This window comes from Monodelphis domestica, chromosome 1 (assembly GCF_027887165.1).
Source record: "Monodelphis domestica isolate mMonDom1 chromosome 1, mMonDom1.pri, whole genome shotgun sequence".
Taxonomy (NCBI): domain Eukaryota; kingdom Metazoa; phylum Chordata; class Mammalia; order Didelphimorphia; family Didelphidae; genus Monodelphis; species Monodelphis domestica.
Window position 1 is genome coordinate 303,845,109 of NC_077227.1, and position 21,277 is coordinate 303,866,385.

At 34.0% G+C, this 21,277-nt stretch overlaps 1 protein-coding gene across 3 annotated transcripts in view; it reads left to right on the forward strand.

Annotated features, from left to right (window-relative positions):
• TEDC1 (tubulin epsilon and delta complex 1) overlaps window positions 1-21,119 on the forward strand; it is a 109,403-nt gene extending 88,284 nt beyond the window's left edge. For all 3 annotated transcript variants that reach the window (XM_007473335.3, XM_007473336.3, XM_056811081.1), the window contains one exon: window positions 19,243-21,119. In XM_007473335.3, coding sequence (XP_007473397.1) covers window positions 19,243-19,587 — 345 coding nt within the window. In that variant the 3' untranslated portion in view covers window positions 19,588-21,119. The remainder of the gene's footprint in view (window positions 1-19,242) is intronic.
• The last annotated feature ends 158 nt before the right edge of the window (window positions 21,120-21,277 follow it).

A 21,277-nucleotide genomic window follows, 5' to 3' on the forward strand; every position in this document is an offset into this window, starting at 1 on the left:
GCCCGTTGGATACGGTCCCGGTCCCCCCCCCCTCCCAATCTACCCCCATGCCAGTCAGAATCAGTTATGCTGATTAGTAATCGTAACATTGTGATGCCTTATTTAATGGCAGTTTGGATGCAATGAACAATTTTATGACCCTGAGGTAACAACCAGTAGCCAGTATAATGGAACTTAGGTACGTCACAATACATGCATCTCCTCTCTGAAGGATTTAAAGCCTTTAGATGGCGGGATGGTGGTTTCCCGTGAGGGGAGGATTGAGGTGTTCCTGATGGTGATGATCTGCTAGAAAGATAAGGTCAGCTGATCCGGTGACCATGGATATAATGTATATGTCCGTCTACATAATATGTCTTATGTAAAATTATGATATATATTTAGGTTAAGGATATTCATGTATTGAATAATTCATAGTACTATTAATAAATTTATGTTTTTAGTATAATTATGAATTTAATGTAGTAATATAATAGTGTAATGTATATATATATACATATATATATATGCTAGGGGTAAATAAATCCATGTACTATATACATAGATAAAAAGTTTTTTAAAATAAAATAATTCAATACTGAAATAGTATACAAATCGTGATTCTCAGGAAGTAGTTTAAATAGAATGTCAGCTTTGGGTGCTGATGGTAGGGTTTTAGGCCTTCTTCTTGAAATGTCTAAAGAAGGTATTTTCCTTCGTTGCTGGTTTACAAAACCAGTATTTTTATTAAATTACTTAGACATATTTATAGAAATTTTGGTTTCAGTATATAATCTTCGAAGATCCCTGCTAATGGCATAAAAATAATGATTAGTGAAAAATATAGAATTGAGGCTAGTTGGCCAATAATAATGAATGGTTGTTCTACTGGTTGATCTCCAATTCACGTTAAGGTTAAAAGGTTGGCTGTCAGTAATCAGAATAAGATTTGTGAAATTGGTCAAAACATAAGACTTCATTGTTTTAATGTATGAAGAAGTGGAATAATTAATAGGACTAGGATTGAAGCTAATAGGGCTAATACTCCTAATTTATTTGGGATTGATCGTAGAATTGCATAGGCAAATAGAAAATATCATTCTGGTTTAATATGTGGAAGGGTGTTTAATGGATTAGCTGGTGTGAAATTGTCTGGGTCACCTAATATATCTGGTGAAAATATTGCTAATGATACTAAAATAAGAATTATTAGGATTAAACCTAAGGTATCTTTAATAGTATAGTAAGGATGGAATGGGATTTTATCTGAATTAGGATTAATTCCTGTTGGATTGTTTGATCCTGTTTCATGAAGAAATAAGAGGACTAGAGCAAGGATAATAAAAGGTAAAATGAAGTGGAATGAGAAGAATTGGGTTAATGTAGTTTTGTCTACTGAAAACCCTCAAATTCATTCTACTAATGTGCTACTGATATATGGAATGACTGATAAAAGATTAGTAATGACTGTGGCACCTCAGAAGGATATTTGTCCTCATGGAAGAACATATCTTATGAATGCAGTGGCTATAACAGTAAGTAGAAGAATTAATCAAAATATTTCAAGTTTCTTTAAATAAGTTGGATCCATAATAGATTCCTCGATCTATGTGAAGAAATAAACCTATAAAGAATATTGACGCTTGGTTTGCATGTAAATTTCCAATTAGTCAGCCGTAGTTGACATCTTGGCAAATGTGGGCTACTGATGAAAAAGCAGTGAGGGTGTCTGATGTATAATGTATGGCTAGAAATAGTCCTGTTAGGATTTGGATAATTACGCAGATGCCTAAAAGTGATCCAAAGTTTCATCAAGCTGAAATATTAGATGGTGCTCGTAAATCAATAAATGAATGATTAATAATTTTTTTAAAGGGTGAGTTTTTCGTAGGTTAGTCATTAATTTTTGTAGTTGAAACGCAACAATGGTTTTTCATGCCATAGGTTATGGTTAAAATCCATGCTAAAATAACAAAAATGATAACAATTTTTATTATTTCTTTGCTTTTGATTTTTGGGTTTGTGGCATTTTCTTCTAAACCTTCTCCTGTTTATGGAGGATTAAGTTTAGTTGTAAGTGGTGGTTTGGGTTGTGCAATAGTGGTTAATTTGGAAGATTCTTTTTTAGGATTAGTAGTTTTTTAAATTTATTTAGGGGGAATGTTAGTAGTTTTTGGTTATACTGCCGCTATAGCTACAAAAGAGTACCCTGAAACTTGAATTGGAAATATTGTAGCTTTTAGTATATTGTTGTTTTATTTTATAGAGTTAATGTGATACTTTATGTCTGGTAATGTTTATGTAGACACTAATATTGAGTTAATTGATTTTGCTGTAATAAGTTGCATTGGACAAGATTTTAGTGGTGCCTCATTATTATATTGATGTGGGGGATGAGCTTTAGCCTTGTTAGGATGAATTTTATTTATTACTATTTATGTTGTATTAGAAGTTGTTTGTGGATATAGATGAAGTAAATGCTAGAGTAAATATAATTGAAATCAAAAAGGATATAAAATATATTTTAATGAGACCTTTTGGAGTAGAAGTAATTAATGATGATATTGAAGAATGGATGTTAGTTTGTCCTTTAGGTCCTGTTTTTTCATATCAGTTTAAATCGATTAGTATGGTAGCAATACATTGGCCTGCAGATAAATTTATTAGGGGATATATTCGATGAGTAAGATAAGTAAAATACCCTAATATATTTGAGAAGTTAGTAGTATGGTTTATTGAGTTTATGAGTTTGTTAGTAAAAGAATTAAGTTCTATGCCGATTGTTAAACCTATTAAGGTAACTATAAGAGCTGATAGTTTAACTATAGTTGGTATAGTTATATTAACGGATGTTATTGGTGGAATGTTGGTTGTTAGTAGAAACCCTATGAAGATGCTTTCTATAGCTAGTCATATAATAGGGTTCATTAGGTTAGGATTATTTTCATTAATTGGTGAAATAGATATAAATTGTGGTTTTCCTAATAAAACATAATAGACAATTCGCAGGCTGTAAATAGCGGTAAGAGAAGTGGCAATAAGTGTTATTATTAAGGCTCATGAGTTTGTGTATGATGTATTTATGGCTTCGATAATTGAATCTTTTGAGTAGAATCCAGCTAAAAATGGAGTACCTATCAAGGCTAGGCTGCCTGTTACTAATGCAGATGATGTAATAGGTAAGATTTTAAATAGCCCACCTATCTTTCAAATATCTTGTTCATCATTTAAACTATGAATAATAGATTCTGAACATAGAAATAATATAGCTTTGAAGAATGTGTGTGTGCAGATGTGTAGGAAAGCTAGATGGGGTTGGTTTAGGCCAGTAACTATTATTAAACCTAACTGACTGGAGGTTGAGAATGCTACGATTTTTTAAATGTCATTCTGTGTGATTGCACAGGTTGCTGTGAATAGTGTTGTTATTGCTCCTAAACATAGAATAATAGTTAGAATTGTTTGGTTACTTTCTATTATTGGGTGAAAATGGATTAATAGGTAAATACCTGCTACTACTATAGTACTTGAGTGGAGTAGGGCTGATACAAAGGTTGGACCTTCTATTGCTGAAGGAATAGATGGATGAAGACTAAATTGGGCTGATTTTCCAGTTGCGGCAATAATTAGGCCTAGTAATGCAATAGAATCCAAGTTGGTCGAAAAAATGTTTTGTTGGTCTCAGGAGTTACCATTTAATATGAGTCATGTTATTGTAAGTAAAAATCCAGTATCTCCAATGCGATTATAGATAATAGCTTGTAGGGCTGCGGCATTGGCATCTGTGCATCCATATCATCATCCAATTAATAGAAATTATAGGATTCCAACGCCTTCTCATCCAATAAATAGTTGGAATAAATTGTTGGCTGATACTAGAATAATTATTGTTAAAAAGAAGGTCGATAAGTATTTGAAGAATTTATGAATAAATAAATCAGAGTGTATATATCATAATGAGAATTCTAAGATTGATCAAATTACGAATAGGGCAATTGGGATAAAAATAATTGAGAAGAAATCTAATTTAAAGCTTATTGAGATGTTAAAGGTATTAATTGAGAATCAATGTCAATTTGTAATAATGGATTCTTGTCCATCATATAAAAAGATGTATTCATCTTTTAGTCGGTAGACTTGTAATAAAAGCTGTTATAATTATATTTTTACAGTAAGTTGGGAAGTACATTGTTTTGTGAGGTGGTATCATGTTATATAGTAGTAGTAAAATTAATATAATGATTGATAATAAAATTATTGATTTAAAAGTATAATTAATTACTTTTATTTGGAGTTGTACCAAAGTTTTTGGTTCCTAAGACCAATGGATAGCTCTTATCCTTTTAAAGTAAGAAAGCTATACTGTTAAATATAGAATACAAGAATTAGCAGTTCTTGAGTCTTTCTCGGCATATAAGAAGATTTGAACTTCTATGTTTAGATTCACAATCTAATGTTTTAGTTAAACTATATTTGCAAAATGTAATGCCTAGAATATATTTTGGGTTTAATGACATAAGTAATAGTGGTAAAATGTGAAGAATTATTAATACGTGCTCACGTGTTATTGTAGGATACATAAGAGTTAAGTGATGTGTAAATTTACCTCGTTGTGAGGTAATTAGTATATATAGGGTATATAAGGCTGTAATAACTGTGTTTAGCCCTCATCATGAGAATGATGATATAATAACTATAAGTTCTCCTAGAAGATTAATTGATGGTGGTAAGGCTAGATTGGCTAGACTAGCTAATAATCATCATGTACATATTAGTGGTAAAATTATTTGTAACCCTTGTGCGAGAATTATTGTGCGACTGTGGGTACGCTCATAGTTGGTATTAGCTAAGCAGAATAGTATTGAAGATGTTAGACTGTGGGCAATTATTAATACAGTAGCACCTATAAAACTAAGTGTTGATTGTATTAAAGCTGCAACAATAATCCTATATGGCTTACTGGCAATTAATGACTTTAGGTCTGTTTGGCATAGGCAAATTGAACTTGTTATGATTATTCCTCATAGAGATAAAATAATAAATGGGTAAGATAAGTGTATAGTAATCGGTTCAATAAATGTTATAATTCGTATGATACCGTAACCTCCTAATTTTAGTAGAATCACTGCTATCATGATATGTTATATATCATATAACATGAGTTGGAGAGTTGGAGACTACTGCATTTATAAATCATAAGTGTTAGGCAAATTCCATCTCTTTTATTGGCTTCTTAGTAAAGAAAGGAGAACATGCAAAGAGAATAAAGTACAAGGGGATTGGATAGAAAGAAATAATACAGTTAAAAATTATATCCATGAATGTAAATTAGAGGAACTCATTCAAGAAATGGAAGAGGATAGCAGAATGGATTTAGAAAAAAAGAATTCAACAATCTGTTATTTATAAGAAACATATTTTAAACATAAAGTTTCATATCTATTTAAAGAGAGTCAGAAACAAAATATGCTACATCTTTTCAGCCAAACTAAAGAAATGGTGAGGCTGATCACAATTTCAGATGTCTACAGAAAATATAGAAAAACTTAAAAAAAATAAATGGAAAACTACATTGTGCTTAAAAGCATTATAGATAACACTAAATACACATAGAAACATACTTCAAAGATATGTAAATGCTTAATTTAATTGTAGGGGAAAAAAGACAGTAAAACTATAATAATGGAGAATCTCATTGTACCTCTTTCAAATCTGGGCAAATATGACCAATAGTTAAACAAGAAATAAGTTTAAGAGCTGAGTAGAACTTTTAGAAATTTAGAGAAATATTTTTGAAGATTAGAATGAGAGTAGAAAAATGTACATTCTAGATGTGCATGGCACTCATAAAAATTGATCATTTGTTGTGGCATAAAGAACTCATCAAAAATGCAGAAAATGAGAAATGTTAAATGTACTTTATTAATTACAATATAATAAAATCATATTCATTAAAGGGTTTATAGAAAATATTAATTGGAGACGTTTTTAAGAATTTTAAAGAATTTTTGTGTCAGAACAAATTATAGAAAAAATAGAGAATTTCTTCATAGAAAATGACAATAAGATAACACTATTAAGAACTTAAAGGACATGAATGTTTTGAAAAACATAAAACATTTAGATTAACCAAAAAAGAAATAGAATATTTAAATAATGAAGTATCTGAAAAATTGTACAAGCCATAAATGAAATGTAAAAGAAAAAATAAAAACTAAAGGACTAGATAGAATAAACTGTTTGCAAAAACAGTATAAAGAAGAGATTTCAGTCTCTAACTGTGATGCCTAAACAAGGGAGAGTTAAAGCAGAGAAGGTAAACTGTAGACTTGATTACCTGATAAACATTGACACTAATTAAAGGTGGGCAGCTAGTTGGCATAGTGGATACATCACTGGGCTTGGAATCGGACATCTACCTGAATCTGGACTCAGACACTTAGTAGTTGTGTGGCTCTGGTTAAGTCTCAGTTCCTCATCTGTAAAATGAGCTGGAGTGGGAAAGAGCAAACCTCTCTAGTATCTTTTCTGTGAAAACCCCAAATGTGGGGTCATGAAGAATTGGCTATGACTGAAAAACTACTGAACATCTGAAATGAGCAAATAGGCTATGATAACATTATAAAGATTATACACTAAACGTTAAACCATATGAATAACATAAATAATAAACATAGTTCTATCAATAGATTTTGAAATTGCTTTTGACCAAATCCAATATCCATTTCCATAAAAAAAACCAACAACAATAAAAAGCATATTACAGTGGTACCTTGACACAGGAGTTTAATTCGTTCCATGGTCAAGCTTGTAACTCAATTTGCTTGTGTCTCAAATTGAATTTCCCCATTTAAATTAATGGAAATGCAATTAATTAATCCATTCTGGCTCCCAAAAACCACACTAATTTTTTGTTTTATTTACTTTTAAATATAAAAAATGTACTTTATAAATAACAAATATATTTTTAAGTAATAAAGAATGTAAAGAAATAAACTTGCTTATGAAATGTTATTTAACTTCAAGGTCAGATGAAGATGCTGGTAGAGAAGGTTTTAATTTCATGTACTATTGCTTAACATAACTTACTCTCTACACACATAATGCTACACTTAAATGCAAAATTGACCTCACACATTACTTATAATATGTAACTTATTGCTTAACTTAATTGCTATTTTTTTACTTTACTTAATTATCATCATTTTCTTCATTGAATTGTGGTTGTTTTGCTATACTTTCCTTGATTTCACTTAGAGACTGTTTCAACAAAAATCTTTCCATGGAATTTTGTTTCTTCCTTCCTTTCAGAATGTTTTGCTAATGTGTGAAACAAGTGTTATTACATAGCTCCAATGCACGACCTGTTACAACTTTTTCAGGGTGTGTCCTTTCAATAAACTATTCAGTTTTTTCCCAAATCCTCAACATTTCCTTAATTTTGCTTGTATTGATTACTTCATCCACCTCAGGCTCCTCCCCACTAATTCCTACAAAACTTCTGTACACTGCTACTGCTATAACTCCTTCAATTCTTCTGTCATCAGGAGCCATAGTTAAGAGTTAAGAAATTTGCCAAAAAAACCTGATAATAAAGACAAAAATAAAGAAGAAAGCAAAAGCATTCAATACAGATGCTCACATGGCCAGATAAATCAAACTAAAAGCAGACAGTCTCGTGTAACTTGTGAAACTGAATGTTCAGTAGGCTGTCTAGTGGAGGGTGGCAGAAGCTCATGATTCAAATATCTGCTTGTGACTTAAGATGCTTGTGGAATTTTCCTTAATATAATTAATATTATCTGTCTAAAACCAAGAGTAAACACTATATGTAATCGAGAAAAACTAAGGGCTATTCCAGTAAGATTAGTGATAAAAACAATTATGTCTGTTTTCACCACTACTATTCAAAATGCTAGAAATGCTATTTTTAGTAATAAAATAAGGGAGAGATATTGAAGAAATAATTATAGGCAAAGAAGAAGCAATATTATGTAGAGAATTTTAGAGTCAATTGATCAAAATATTAAATTCAATGAACACTTAGGGTATAAATAAATTCACATAAATCATCAGTATTCTATAACTTATGAACAAAGCTCAGTAGGAAGAGAGAGAAGATTCAAATTAAGTACATAATGTGTAAAATTTGGGGGAGTATATCCACTAAGACCAGGAACTATGTGAATCTTACTACAGAAAGTGTTTTGTAATGAAATAAAATTAGAGAAATATTAATTGCTCTTGAGTAGGTCAAGCTAATATAATAAAAATGACAACACTACCTGAATTAAATGACTTGCTCTCTGACTTAGCAAGCTACAAGAAGCTAGGAAAACAATATTTTACATAGAGAACAACAGGTAAAGAATCTGAAGGGAAGTAATGGGAGGAAAAAGGAAAAGAGCAGAGTTTCATAGTATCAGTTCTCAAACAAATACTACAAAGTAGTAATTATCAAAATGATTTGATGCTGCTTTAAAAAACTAGATTGGTCAGTGGAACAGAATACTTACACAACATATAGAAGTAAGTGAACACAATAGATTAGTGTTTAGTAAACAAAGATCACAGTTATTGGGATAAGGGTTCATTATTTGACAAATATGCAAAAACTAGAGAGCAATTTAGCAGAAATTAGGTTTAAGCCCACACCATACACTGAATATGAAGATAATCTCGATGACATTACAACCATAGTAGAGGAACAAGGAAGTAATTGCCTTACTAATTAATGTATAGGACAAGAGTTTGTGTTCAGAAAAAGAATAGAAAATTATAGAAGATAAAATGGGTAATTTGGATTAAGTATTTTGTACTAACAAAACCAATGAAGTTAAAATTAGAAGAGAAATAGGTAATGGGGAAAAAAAAATCTTTGTATCCAAACTCATCCATGATATATGAAGAGCTAATTAAAACTTATAAGATAAGTGCTATTCCACAATAAATAAATGGTCAAGGGATATAAACAAGAAGTTTTAATGAAAGAAAATCAGTCCATCAACAACCATATGAAAAAATACCCCACATCACTGATAAACAGAGAAACATAAATAAAACAACTCTGAATTTCCACCTCACTCCCTTCAGGTTAACACAGATGACAAAAGAGAAAAATGACACATTTTGGAGGAGCTGTGGGGAAACAGGTACATTATTGCATTGATATGGAGAGATGAATTGATCCAGACATTCTGGAAAGCAATTTGGAACTGTTCCCCCAAAAGTCACTAAACTGTCATTTCCTTTGGCAGTAATTTCACTACTAGGCCAATACTGTAAAGATTTCAAAAGAAGAGGAAGAGGATCCACATAGACATTTGGTGGTGGTGAAAAACTGAATACCAAAGAAATTCTCTTCAGGGAATGACTAAAAAAATTACCGCATATTCCATAAGAAATGAGAAAACGAACAGTTTAAGAGGAAATTACAAAGATTTCTGTGAAGAATGTAGTGACCCAAACTAGGAAAACAGTTTATAAAATGATAACTTTTTTTAAAATTAATTTAGTCAATTTAGAACATTATTCCTTGGTTATAAGAATCTTATTATTTCCCTCCCTCCCCTGTCCCCACCCTTCCTGTATTCCTTGTGTCCTTAATCAGAACCTATTTCCATGTTGTTGGTGTTTGCATTAGAATATTCATTTAGATGCTGGAGGGGATGTGGCAAAGTAGGGACATTAATACATTGCTGGTGGAGTTGTGAATTGATCCAACCATTCTGGAGGGCAATTTGGAACTATGCCCAAAGGGTGATAAAAGACTGTCTGCCCTTTGATCCAGCCATAGCACTACTGGGTTTGTACCCCAAAGAGATAATAAGGAAAAAGACTTGTACAAGAATATTCATAGCAGCGTTCTTTGTGGTGGCCAAAAATTGGAAAATGAGGGGATGCCCTTCAATTGGGGAGTGACTGAACAAATTGTGGTATATGTTGGTGATGGAATACTATTGTGCTCAAAGGAATAATAAAGTGGAGGAATTCCATGGAGACTGGAACAACCCTCAGGAAGTGATGCAGAGTGAGAGGAGCAGAACCAGGAGAACATTGTACACAGAGACTGACACATTGTGGTACAAGAGAACGTAATGGACTTCTCCAGTAATGGCTTTACAATGTCCCTGAACAATCTGCAGCCATCTATGAGGGGGAAAAAAAAACAAAAAACCTATCCTCAAGCAGAGGACAAACTGAGGGAGTAAAAACACTGAGGAAAAGCAACTGCTTGACTACAGAGGTTGAGGGGACATGATCGAGGAGAGACGCTAAATGAGCACCCTAATGCAAATACCAACAACAAGGAGATGGGTTTCAGAGCAGGGACACATATGATACCCAGACAAATCCTGCGTCGGCTAGGGAAGGGGTGGCGGGAGGGGGTGGTATGGGGGAGGAAAAGAAAATGATCTGTTTCCAATGAACAATGTATGAAAATGACCAAATAAAATAATGTTTTAAAAACTAAAAAAAAAAAAAGAATATTCATTTAGAGTCTACATCCCCAATCATATCCCCTCCACCCATGTATTCGAGCAGTTGTTTTTCTACTCCCACAGTTTTTCCTCTGAATGTGGATAATGTTTTTTCCTGTAGATTCCTTCAAGTTGTTCAGGATCACTGCATTGCCACTAATGGAGAAGTCCATTACATTCGATTGTACCACGGTGTATCGGTCTCTGTGTACAATGTTCTTCTGGTTCTGCTCCTTTCACTCTGCATCAATTCCTGGAGGTCATTCCAGTTCTCATGGAATTCCTCCACTTTATTATTCCTTTGAGCACAATAGTATTTCGTCACCAACATATACCACAATTTGTTTAGCCATTCCCCAATTGAAGGGCATCCCCTCATTTTCCAATAAAATGATAACTATAAAGAAAAACAACTTTGAAAGATTTTCAAATTCAGATCAAATCAATGACAAATCATGATTCCAGAAAAACAAAGATGAAGCTTGCTACCCTGCTTCCTGCCAAGAGGTGATTATATCCTCAGAGCTTAGTATAGTTAAAAAAAAATCTATATCTATATATCTATATCTATATCTATATCTATATCTATAATTGATTTCCAATTTCCTCAACTACTTCTCTCCCTATATATACTATAGAAGACATCACTCAATAAAAGCTTATTTGTATATGTTATATCTTTCATGTTTTTATTTATGTTTTTCTCTGGAGGTGGACATTCACAAATCAGTCTTCAAATATTAATTCTGTAGATGTATATAATGTTCTCATTTTTTTTTAAACCCATACCTTCCGTCTTGGAGTCAATATGACTCCAAGGCAGAAGAGTGGTAAGGGCTAGGCAATGGGAGTTAAGTGACTTGCCCAGGGTCACACAGCTGGGAAGTGTCTGAGGCCAGATTTGAACCTAGGACCTCCCATCTCTAGGCCTGACTCTCAATCCACTGAGCCACCCAGCTGCCCCTATAAAATGTTCTCTTGATCGTACTTGTTTCATTCTTTATTATTTTGTGTTGGTCTAAGTTAAAAAAAAAAATTAGCCTGATTGCAATGCAATGATGAGAAAGGATGCTATCCACACCCAGATAAAGAACTGTGGGAACAGAAACACAGAAGAAAAACATATGATTGATCATATGGTTAGATGGGGATATGATTAGGGTTTTGATGTTAAAATATCACTCTATTGCAAATATGAATAACATGGAATAGGTTTTTAACAATGATATATGTATCATTGCTTGTCAACTCCAGGAGTGAGGTGGGAAAAATCATGAATCATGTAACCATGGAAAAAAAAAATTTCTAAATAAATAAATAAAGTGAAAAAAAAGTTAGCCTGCTCATCATTTCTTATAGGGCATTCATATTCTATCACAATCATATATCACAATTTGTTCATCCATTCCCCAACTGATGGATATCCCTTCAGCTTAGCATAGTTAATACATACATCCTCTTATCTTTTTTTCCTAATTCAATTTTATTATTTCTAATTAAAAGGAATTTCTTTTTAATATCTCTTATTCCCCTTCCCCCTCCCGGGAGAAAAAACAATTTTCAACCCTTACAACAAATTATATATAATCAAACAAAACAAAGTCTCACATTGACCATGGCCACAAATGCATGTTATATTTAAAATATACATATATATTTTAAGTCAGACACCTCTTAAGATATTCTCTCCATTGCTCATGGTTTCAACAACTGTGGTCAAATAGAACAAGTTAGGTCTATCTTTCATATGACAGTTCTTTAAATATTTTAAGGTAACTATCATGTCATTCCCTAAGGCTTTTTTTTTTTTAAGGCTAACCAGAATGAGCTGGAAAATTATATACTATGAATAAATTCATTGACATCGAACATACCCTTATATCTATCCAACAAAAATGAACATAGTGGTATCTTGTTTTTTATATTAACATTATTTCCTAACATCCAATTCTTTCTTGTACCAAAGAAAAATAATTAAGTATAATTGATTAAAGTACCATGTCTGATGGCATATCTTGGCCATCCTTGCCTTCTGCATCTGTATCATTTACTACAGAGAGAAGGAAGAAGAAAGAATAAACTTTGATCTGGAACTTTTCCTGCAATTTCCACAAGAAGATTCAAATGCTAGACCCCTTTCAAGTTGCCTTTTAGCTGTTATCTTTCCCCATTATAATATAAGCTTCTTGAGTGCAGGCATTATTTTGCTTGATTGCATTTAAAACTTCAGAATTTAGTTAATAAATGCTATATGTTTTTCCTAATTTAATTTCATTTTTTTTCAATTAACAAGGATCTATTTTCTGAAGAAGATATAGACACAGTATAAGGAAAAACTTCTTAATAATTAGAGCAGTGATGATACAGATATGAAGAAAAGCAAGCTAAACATGAGATTATATTTCATGTATAGTCTTTTTATTTGTATATGGAGATGATTGTTTTATTTAATTTTGTAAAATTTGAAATAAAAAAATTAGAGCAGTTCAAAAATAGGATGTGTTTAGAGGTTTTTCCCTCTCATTAGAGATCATCAAGCAAAGTCTGATAACTATTTGTTGAAGATATTTTAGAATCTTTCTAGTACAGATTGGCCTAAATGACTCTGATGTCCCAGCTCTCTCAGAGGGTCTAATGATTTGTAGCTGTGTGAAGATTGGATTTGGCTCTCCCCTGATTGTAACAATGAAGGTACTTAGCTCTTCCCTGATTGTGAAGATTTAAATTGTAACTCATGTCTATTTTTAGATTTTAATCCCCATAAGTGTAAACACCCTACTTAAAAGTTAAGTATGAAGATCTGCACATTTAGATCTGATCACCCAAAGTGCAAATATCCTACTTAATCATGAAGTGGGAGGTCTGTGACCCACATGTGTGATAGTGGGTAACGAATCAGAATTGACTAACTGCCTTCTAGGCAGTCCTAGAGCAGAGCATCAGCTGTGATTAGTAGACATGAAATTAAGGGAAGTGACACAAGAGAAAATGCCTTTAAAACAGAGCATACTACACAGAGTTGGGGATTCTGGGAGCAGAGTTAAACTTGGATTTCCACTTCTGCTGGAGGACAATTCTTCATGCTTTGGAGTTGAGGCTGGTGAAGAGGGGCAGAAGAATCTGCTGACTGGACTGGTGAGTGAAAAGCTGACTCTAAACTGCTGGATTTTTCTGAAGAGACTTCCCCAGGTCCTGGATTACAAGGGCCAAGGCCTATCTGGTTGAGGACTAAACTCCCCTGCCTGATTTTTGAGCCAGGGGCTGGAGTAAATTACTTAGTGCTCAGGCTAGATATCTTACCTTATCCTCTGATTTCTTGCTTCACTCTTTCTTGTAAATAAATTGTAAATAAAATCTCTTTGGAATTAATTAAATTCCTGACGACCAAATTCTTAAATAAGCAAGTCCAACCCTTTAAAAATTAACCCCTTTTCCCCATTGCAGCTGGGACATTGAACACACATGAATAGTATTAACTATTTCCTGAACACATATATGACTCACAAAGATGAACCACAGTTTGGCACATACTAAAAACTATCAGATACCATCTACTGTCCATGACTGGCACTAAACACAGAATACTGTCCATGGGTGGACATTGATGGATTCTATCTGAGTCATCTGGAGTCATGGGAGAAACACAATATCTTTCCTTTTTTTTCCCTCTCCACATAGCATATGTAGTCATGACCTTTATAGTACTTCATTATATTATAGGCTGCGATTATTAATTACTACTACTACTACTATTATTATTTTAAAATCCTTACCTTTGGACTTAATATTCATTCCAAGACTGAAGAATGGCAAAGGCTAGATAATTGGGGTTAAGTTAATGGTTACTCAGCTAGGAAGAGCCTGAGGCCAAATTTAAACCCAAGTCCTCCTGACTCCAGGCTTGTTGCTCTTTCCATTGTGTTAATTGACTGCTGCTGATTATTTTTTTAAATAAGTTTTTAATGATGTCTTTTGTTTTCCTTACCAACATAAGTTTTCCCTGGTATCCTTCTCCCTAGGGAACCATCTCGGTTTTCTATTGGGAAATGAATGTTAGATTGATCTTGTTTATATACCAAGTCCTCTTTTGAACAGTTATCACTCAGGCAATCACTGTACTAAACATTTCCTTTCTCCTAGGTATATTATTTTGTCTCTGCAGAAGCTTTTTAATTTTATATAATCAAAACTTTGTGTTTTATCTTATAAGAATACATTTTCTGCCCATACCTGTGAGAGGTATATGGTATACTTCTTTTCTAAATTTTTAGGGTATAATCTTTGATAACAAGTTATGTATCTATTTACACTGTATTGTGCAATATAGTGTAAGTTGTTGGTCTAGGCCTAATTTCTGCCAGATTGCTTTCCAATTTTCTCAGCAGTTTTTGTCAAATAAGGAACTTTTATCCTAGGTGATTTATGTTTTCACTTTATCAAACACTGTAGTATTGAGTTCTGATATTTCTGATTCTCTCTTGTTTGGTTAATTCCATTTATCTCTAATTTTAAACTAATAACATGTTTTTGATAATTACTACTTCATAAGACAAATTGAGGGCCGGAAGTGCTATTCCCCTTTCATTCCTACTTCTTTTCATTATTTCCCTTGATATTTTAGGTGTTGTTTTCTATATAAAATGTCCCCTTGGTAATTGATTAATATAGCATTAAAAGTGTAAATTAATTTTAGCAATATCATAATTTTTGTTATATTGCATGGCTTAACTGGGAACGCTAAATATTTTTCTAGCTGTCTAAATTCTTTATTTCTTTAAAAGTTATTTATTTTGCGTGCTTTAATGGGTTGATCCCTATATACTTTATGTATTTTATGAGGGTTTATTTTGTAGCTTGCAGTTTATTAAAGCTATTGTCTCAATTAGTATCTTTGCTGATTCATTAGGATTTTATAAGTGTATCATCATATTAGCAAATAGGGATCATTTTTCTTCTCTTTATCTTTTTTCCTTTAATTTCTTTTTCTTCTCTTTTTGCTGTTGCTAACATTTCCAAAATTATGTCAAATAATAGTGGGGAGACTGAAAGCCTTTGTTTTTACTCCCATGTTTTCTGGAAAAGTTCTAGTATATCTCTATTCCACATGATACTTGCTTTTGCTTTAGGTATATGCTTTTTATGATATTAAAAAAGATAGCTTTGGTGCAGCTAAATAGCTGGATGGATAGCCAGCCCTAGACTTGGGAGGATTTGATTTGAAAAACTGTCTTGTTTTTTGTCTACTCTTTTTATTTGCTTAAAAAAAGTGTTTTTTTTTTCTCTTTTAAAAATATTTTTTGCTTTTCTAGTAATTTTTATTGAGTGTATACAATTTACAGTTTTCTTTCAGGATTTCCTTGTAGATGTTTTCAAGTCATTATCTTCTGAGTTTTTTCCTTGAGCTTCTATATTTAAAAAAAATTAGTTTTTGTGGTTATTGTGGTTATTTTGTGGTCTTTTATTGTTTGCTCATTTTCCCAACTTATTTCTTGACTTTGGACTTCATGATAGAGTTGGTTTTCTTAGATGGGGTGAGATTGACTGCCCTGGGCTTCAGACTTTCATTGCCTACTATTTCCTAGCTAGATCTATGGGCCTGCAAATGTTTAGTTCTTCTAGAATGCTATGGTATGAGGAGAGGTGTGATCACTGCCCTTTTGGTCTTCATTATGATCCTTACCCAGATAGGACTTCTGCTTCCTTGGGACTGTGGCAAAAATTTTATTAGCAAAGACACCAATAAAAGAAACAAAGTCTCCAAGCCAAAAAGAAATAGATTTAATGAGAGAGGGCTGGTCTAAATTAGTCAGGCTCTGGTCAAGGCGAAGAGACCCTGAGCCTTGTGAGCGGTCTCATTATATTACCCCCCCCCTCCCCCAACTTATTGCTTTTTATATACTCAGAAGCTTGTTAGGTAACAAATAAGTGTGCCTAAGCACTGTGCTCGCTCCTCCTGTCTGAGTAACATGGGTTCCTAAGTATTAGCAAAAATGAAAGAAAAAGGAGAAGTGAAGTACAAGATACATGGATGTGCTTAATGCTCAAAGAAAAAGCCACACCAAAGATGTTTGAGCAATGGGCTTAAGGTTAAGGTTCCTAAACAAGTTCAAAGCCACATTCACTGAATAAAATATATTACTTAACTTATGCTAATATTGCTTATGCTAGAATTATGATTTTTATTAAATCAAGACTGAGGCTAGTAAAAAAAATAAGAAAAAGCGAAGGGGGTAGAGGATTTCACATTCATAGGACCACAACTTCTCTTTGCCCTGGAAGTATAACCCATATGCAAGTAGGGTCTCCCTTGCGACTGTAAGCATTCCTTTCTACTCTGGAACTGTTACCCAGAGAGTGCCCAGTGCTATCACAAGGGTCCCCTGTAATCTCTTTCTGACCAAGTATTCTCTCTCTTTATTGTCTCTGAGCAACAGGCACTCTTGATGCCACTACTATTGCTGCAACTCTTATTTTCAGGACCCACTTCTGGGGTATCATGCCACACTCTCAGCTAGCTTCCATGTCAATGTCTGTAGACTTTCATATTTGGCCTCCTAAGCTGTCCTGGGCTGAAAAAATGACTCACTCTGAGTTTTTGTGGGTTATACTGCTTAGAATTTGATCTTATACTCTTTTTAAAGTTGTTGAGAATGGAATATTGGGAAAGCTTGGCAAAAATACTCAGTATATTCCACTATCTTGGCTCCACCTCTCTTGAATTCTTTGTTAGAATGTTTTGAAAATCTCTATTATTGGATATCCACCTCTTTTCATTTGATGGTAGGGTATGCCACCTTGGGCTGCATCCTAAACAGTATTGTTTTTAAGAAACATTATTTCATTCTTTGCTCTGTTTTTTGGTGATATGGAATAGTCTCGTGTTTTTAAAATGGCCTTTACTTTGTGTTAGAAAGGTTTTCTTTTGGTTATTTGCAAAATTTGTTTTTTCTCAGTGGAATTATTAAAATAAAACATTATGTGTCTTAGTATTTTCAAATTTCTTTTTCTCCTGGAGGGGATCTATGGATTTCCATGGATTTCAAACTTTGTTTTCAATTTTGAGACGTTCTGGGCAGTTTTCTTGAATTCTCACATTTAGGTTTTTTGATTTGTTTTCTCCTATAAGACCAGGAAAAAAAAATTGTCCTTACTTATTCTGTCTTTAAAATCAGTATGTTTTACATGAACAGAGAGCAGGTTTTTTTTTTTTTAAACCCTCACCCTTCCATCTTGGAATCAATACTTTGTATTGGTTCCAAGGCAGAAGAGTGGTAATGAGTAGGCAATGGGGGTTAAGTGACTTGCCCAGGGTCACACAGCTGGGAAGTGTCTGAGGCCAGATTTGAACCTAGGACCTCCAATTTCTAGGCCTGACTCTCAATCCATTGAACCACCCAGCTGCCCCCAGAAAGCAGGTTTAAAAAAAAAAAGTATTACTTTTTTTGTTCTCTTCTCCTAGGTTGTCCTTCACTTCTGTATATTTGTATTCCTAATCAGTTATCTTCTCTCTTTATTTCTTTGGTAAGATTTGTTCCCTGGGATTCAAAATTTTCTAATCTGCCATTGATATTGCTGTGCAGGCCATAATTCTGCCCTTACTTTTCTCACTTTCTCTTTCAAGGCACTCAAGAGTAGTATGTTGAATGTCTGTGAGCGATCACAATTCATGGGATACTCTGCTTCATCAGGTGTTGAATCCTTTTCCTTTATCTTGCAGTATTTATTCATAGATGCCTGAAGCTCTTTACTTTACTTGATCTGGAAGACTGATATTTTCTCTGTGGATTTATCTACTGATATATTCAAGGTCCTTGCGTTTTTCTTCCTCCTGAGACTTTTGGTATTTTCAGGCCTCTACCGGTTACCTCCCACCTTATTTTCTCCTGTTCGCCACTTTATAGTGATTTTTCTGGTGGCTGGATCTCATAGTATCTCAATGCTGCATAATTCATGACTTTTGGTAGGACAGAACTGATGTCTGCTGAACATTCACCTCTTTCGAAACCTCAGGCCCTTATGCATAGTATTCAGTCTTGTTTCCTTTTTTTCATCAGTCCTCTGGCCTAGCAATACACAGTGCTGCTCTGATGATCTATTTCATACTTGGCTGATATCTGCTATTTGTAGTTTGAATCTCTGATACTTTGGGTGGGAGTAATAATAACGCCTACTTTGCAGCAGGAATAGTGCATTCAAATGATATAATTGTAAAGCACTTAGTACAGTGCCTGGCACATAGTTAGTACTATATAAATGTTTGTTGTTGTTTAGTCACTTTCACTTTGCCAGATTCTTCAGGGTCTGTTTGGAGTTTTCTTGGCAAGGATACTGGAGTGGTTTGCTATTTTTTCTCTAGCTCACTTTACAATTGAGGAAACTGAAGCAAACAAGTGACTTTCTCAGGGTCATAGCTAGTAAGTATCTGAGACTAGATTTGAATTGAGGTCTTCCTGACTTCAGGTGATTTGTGCCATCTGGCTGCTGTTGCTGCTACTACTACTACTACTACTGTTGGTTAGGGAATTACTGTCCCATGGGTAAAATGCCTTCCTAAATTGGACCTTCTCTGCTTTAACTGGAAGGCATGATATTAGTGAAGTATTGGTGATTTTTAGAGTTCAGTTTTAGCCAATGAAATTTAACAAGAATGCTTCTAAATAGCTGACTCTCTGTATCTATTTATGGTGTTAGGTTCCTTTACTAGTTGAATTGGTTCTGGAATTTGCTTGATGATACATGCTCTCAAATGGGTCTGAAACTCATGGCTGCATTGTTTTTGCAGGTCAGCAAGTGTTCCCAGAGGCTCCCAAGACCACCAGAGCTAAGTACTGCTAAGAGGAAAGAAATCCAGGAGGCTGTGGGATATGAGCTGACAACTCTCGACCAGGACTGTGGAGTCAAGCGCCATCCCTGTGGGCTGCAGAGACTTGTGTTTAGAAAGGCTAGAGAGCCCAATAATAGTGGAGCCCAGTCAGTGACCAAAATAATCCAGTTACTGAAGAGGGAAGAAGCTAGTCTTGAGAGAACACTCAGAAGATTACAAGAGGAATGTCAACAAGAGCTGGCCATTCTAGCACATGGACTAGAGGGGGTGATCTGGATTCCTCCACCATATCCCAGGAGGTGAAAGGAAGTGGCCCTCTACAATCTGGTTCTAAACTACTTGTCTAGTCCTGGCTCAGGCTTGGACTTTTGCTCTTTTTCAGATATTGTGGCAGTTCCTGATAGTGATTCTGGAGGGAATAATTAAAATAGTAATGTGGACTAACTCAGACCAGACCAGCACTATCTCTATACAAACCCTTATTTCCTTTTGTAGCTACTTCTTTTCCCCCATATTTCCCTCTCTATGTGCCTCTGAATCTTTGTCTGCAGCTTCCCAAACAAGTGGTCATTTACCTTTCTCTGGAGGATCTCCAGTTATAGGAGCTCCCTCCCTCATGAAGCAACATTTCTGGAAATAAATATGCTTACCCATAGCTTACCCATTAGTGCTAGTTTTATCCTTTGGAATGAAACAAATAATTCTGATACTTCTTCCCTATGATGACCTTGTAGGTATTAGTAGATAGGATCTCTCACACTCTGAATCTTCTTCTCTGGGCTAAGTATACCTAATTCCTTCAGTGTATCTTTATGTATTATGGTTTCCAAGAGTTGCTTTGCTTCCACATCTTTGTTACTTTCTGGACTTGTTCATATATAATATTCCTAAAATATGGTATAAGGCAACAACTCTTTTAACTGTCACATATGTGGGCTTGACCTGGGCAGAATAAAGCAGGACTATGTACTTTGTGTAATATCTGATATTTAAGGTCCTCCACAAAATGATTCTAAACTATCTTTCTAGTTTTATTTCATATGACTCCTTTTATCATAGTTTATGTTACAGTCAGAAATTGTCTCCATTTTTGAAGTTTATTTCTTTTTCTCCCAATTTAACCTCATATGTATGACCATATGCAGTTTCCCCCATCCTTTGAATATACTACCTCCCCATCTCTACTTTTTACCATCTTTATCTTCTTTCAAGGCTTATACATATTACCCTCCTCTACATAAAGTGTTTTTTTTTTTATTCCTAGGGTTTGGAATGTCTGGATCTCTCCTTTGTCACCTATCCCTTTGTACCTTTTGTTATATTTTTATTTTATCTTCCTATCTCTATCTTCTTCTCCATCCTCCTGTAGAATATCAGCTCCTTGAAAGCAGGGATTGTTATTTTTAGATTTTTATTCCCGGGTCCTTGAATGTTTTAGTTACTTAATAAATGTGGAATTAAATTGATTTCACCTGAATAATTAATAGACATAGGAATAGAACATGATTAAACATAGGTGCCTCAGAAATTCTGCCTGAGACCTAATATTAATCGCCACATGTTAAAATTAATTGTGTTTGGATTTAAATATATTAATTAGGTGGTCATCAGGGATTTAATTTCTAAATCCCAAAATGAATGACTTAAGTAAAGGAATTTATGGTAGTTTATTTATAATATTTACACTAGAAGGAAGATATTAAGGAATGAGAGAGAAAGAAAAAACTTTGGCTTCTAATACCAGTTAGAATCTCTAAGCCCCAGCCAGGGGAAGAGAATCTCAAGAAGATGGGCCTTACCTGGAGGCTTCACGGTTCCAGAAAGGGGGGGGGGGGTCACTAAGTCAGCTTTACACTCACCAATGGTGACAGTCTAAAAGAAGTCTGGGTGTCTGTCTTCCAGTTGCTCCTCTGAGTCAGTGCCTGAATCTCCAAACGACTGTCCAAATGTCTGAATCCGAATGAATTATCTCCTTCTGCCCTTTGGTCCTCTT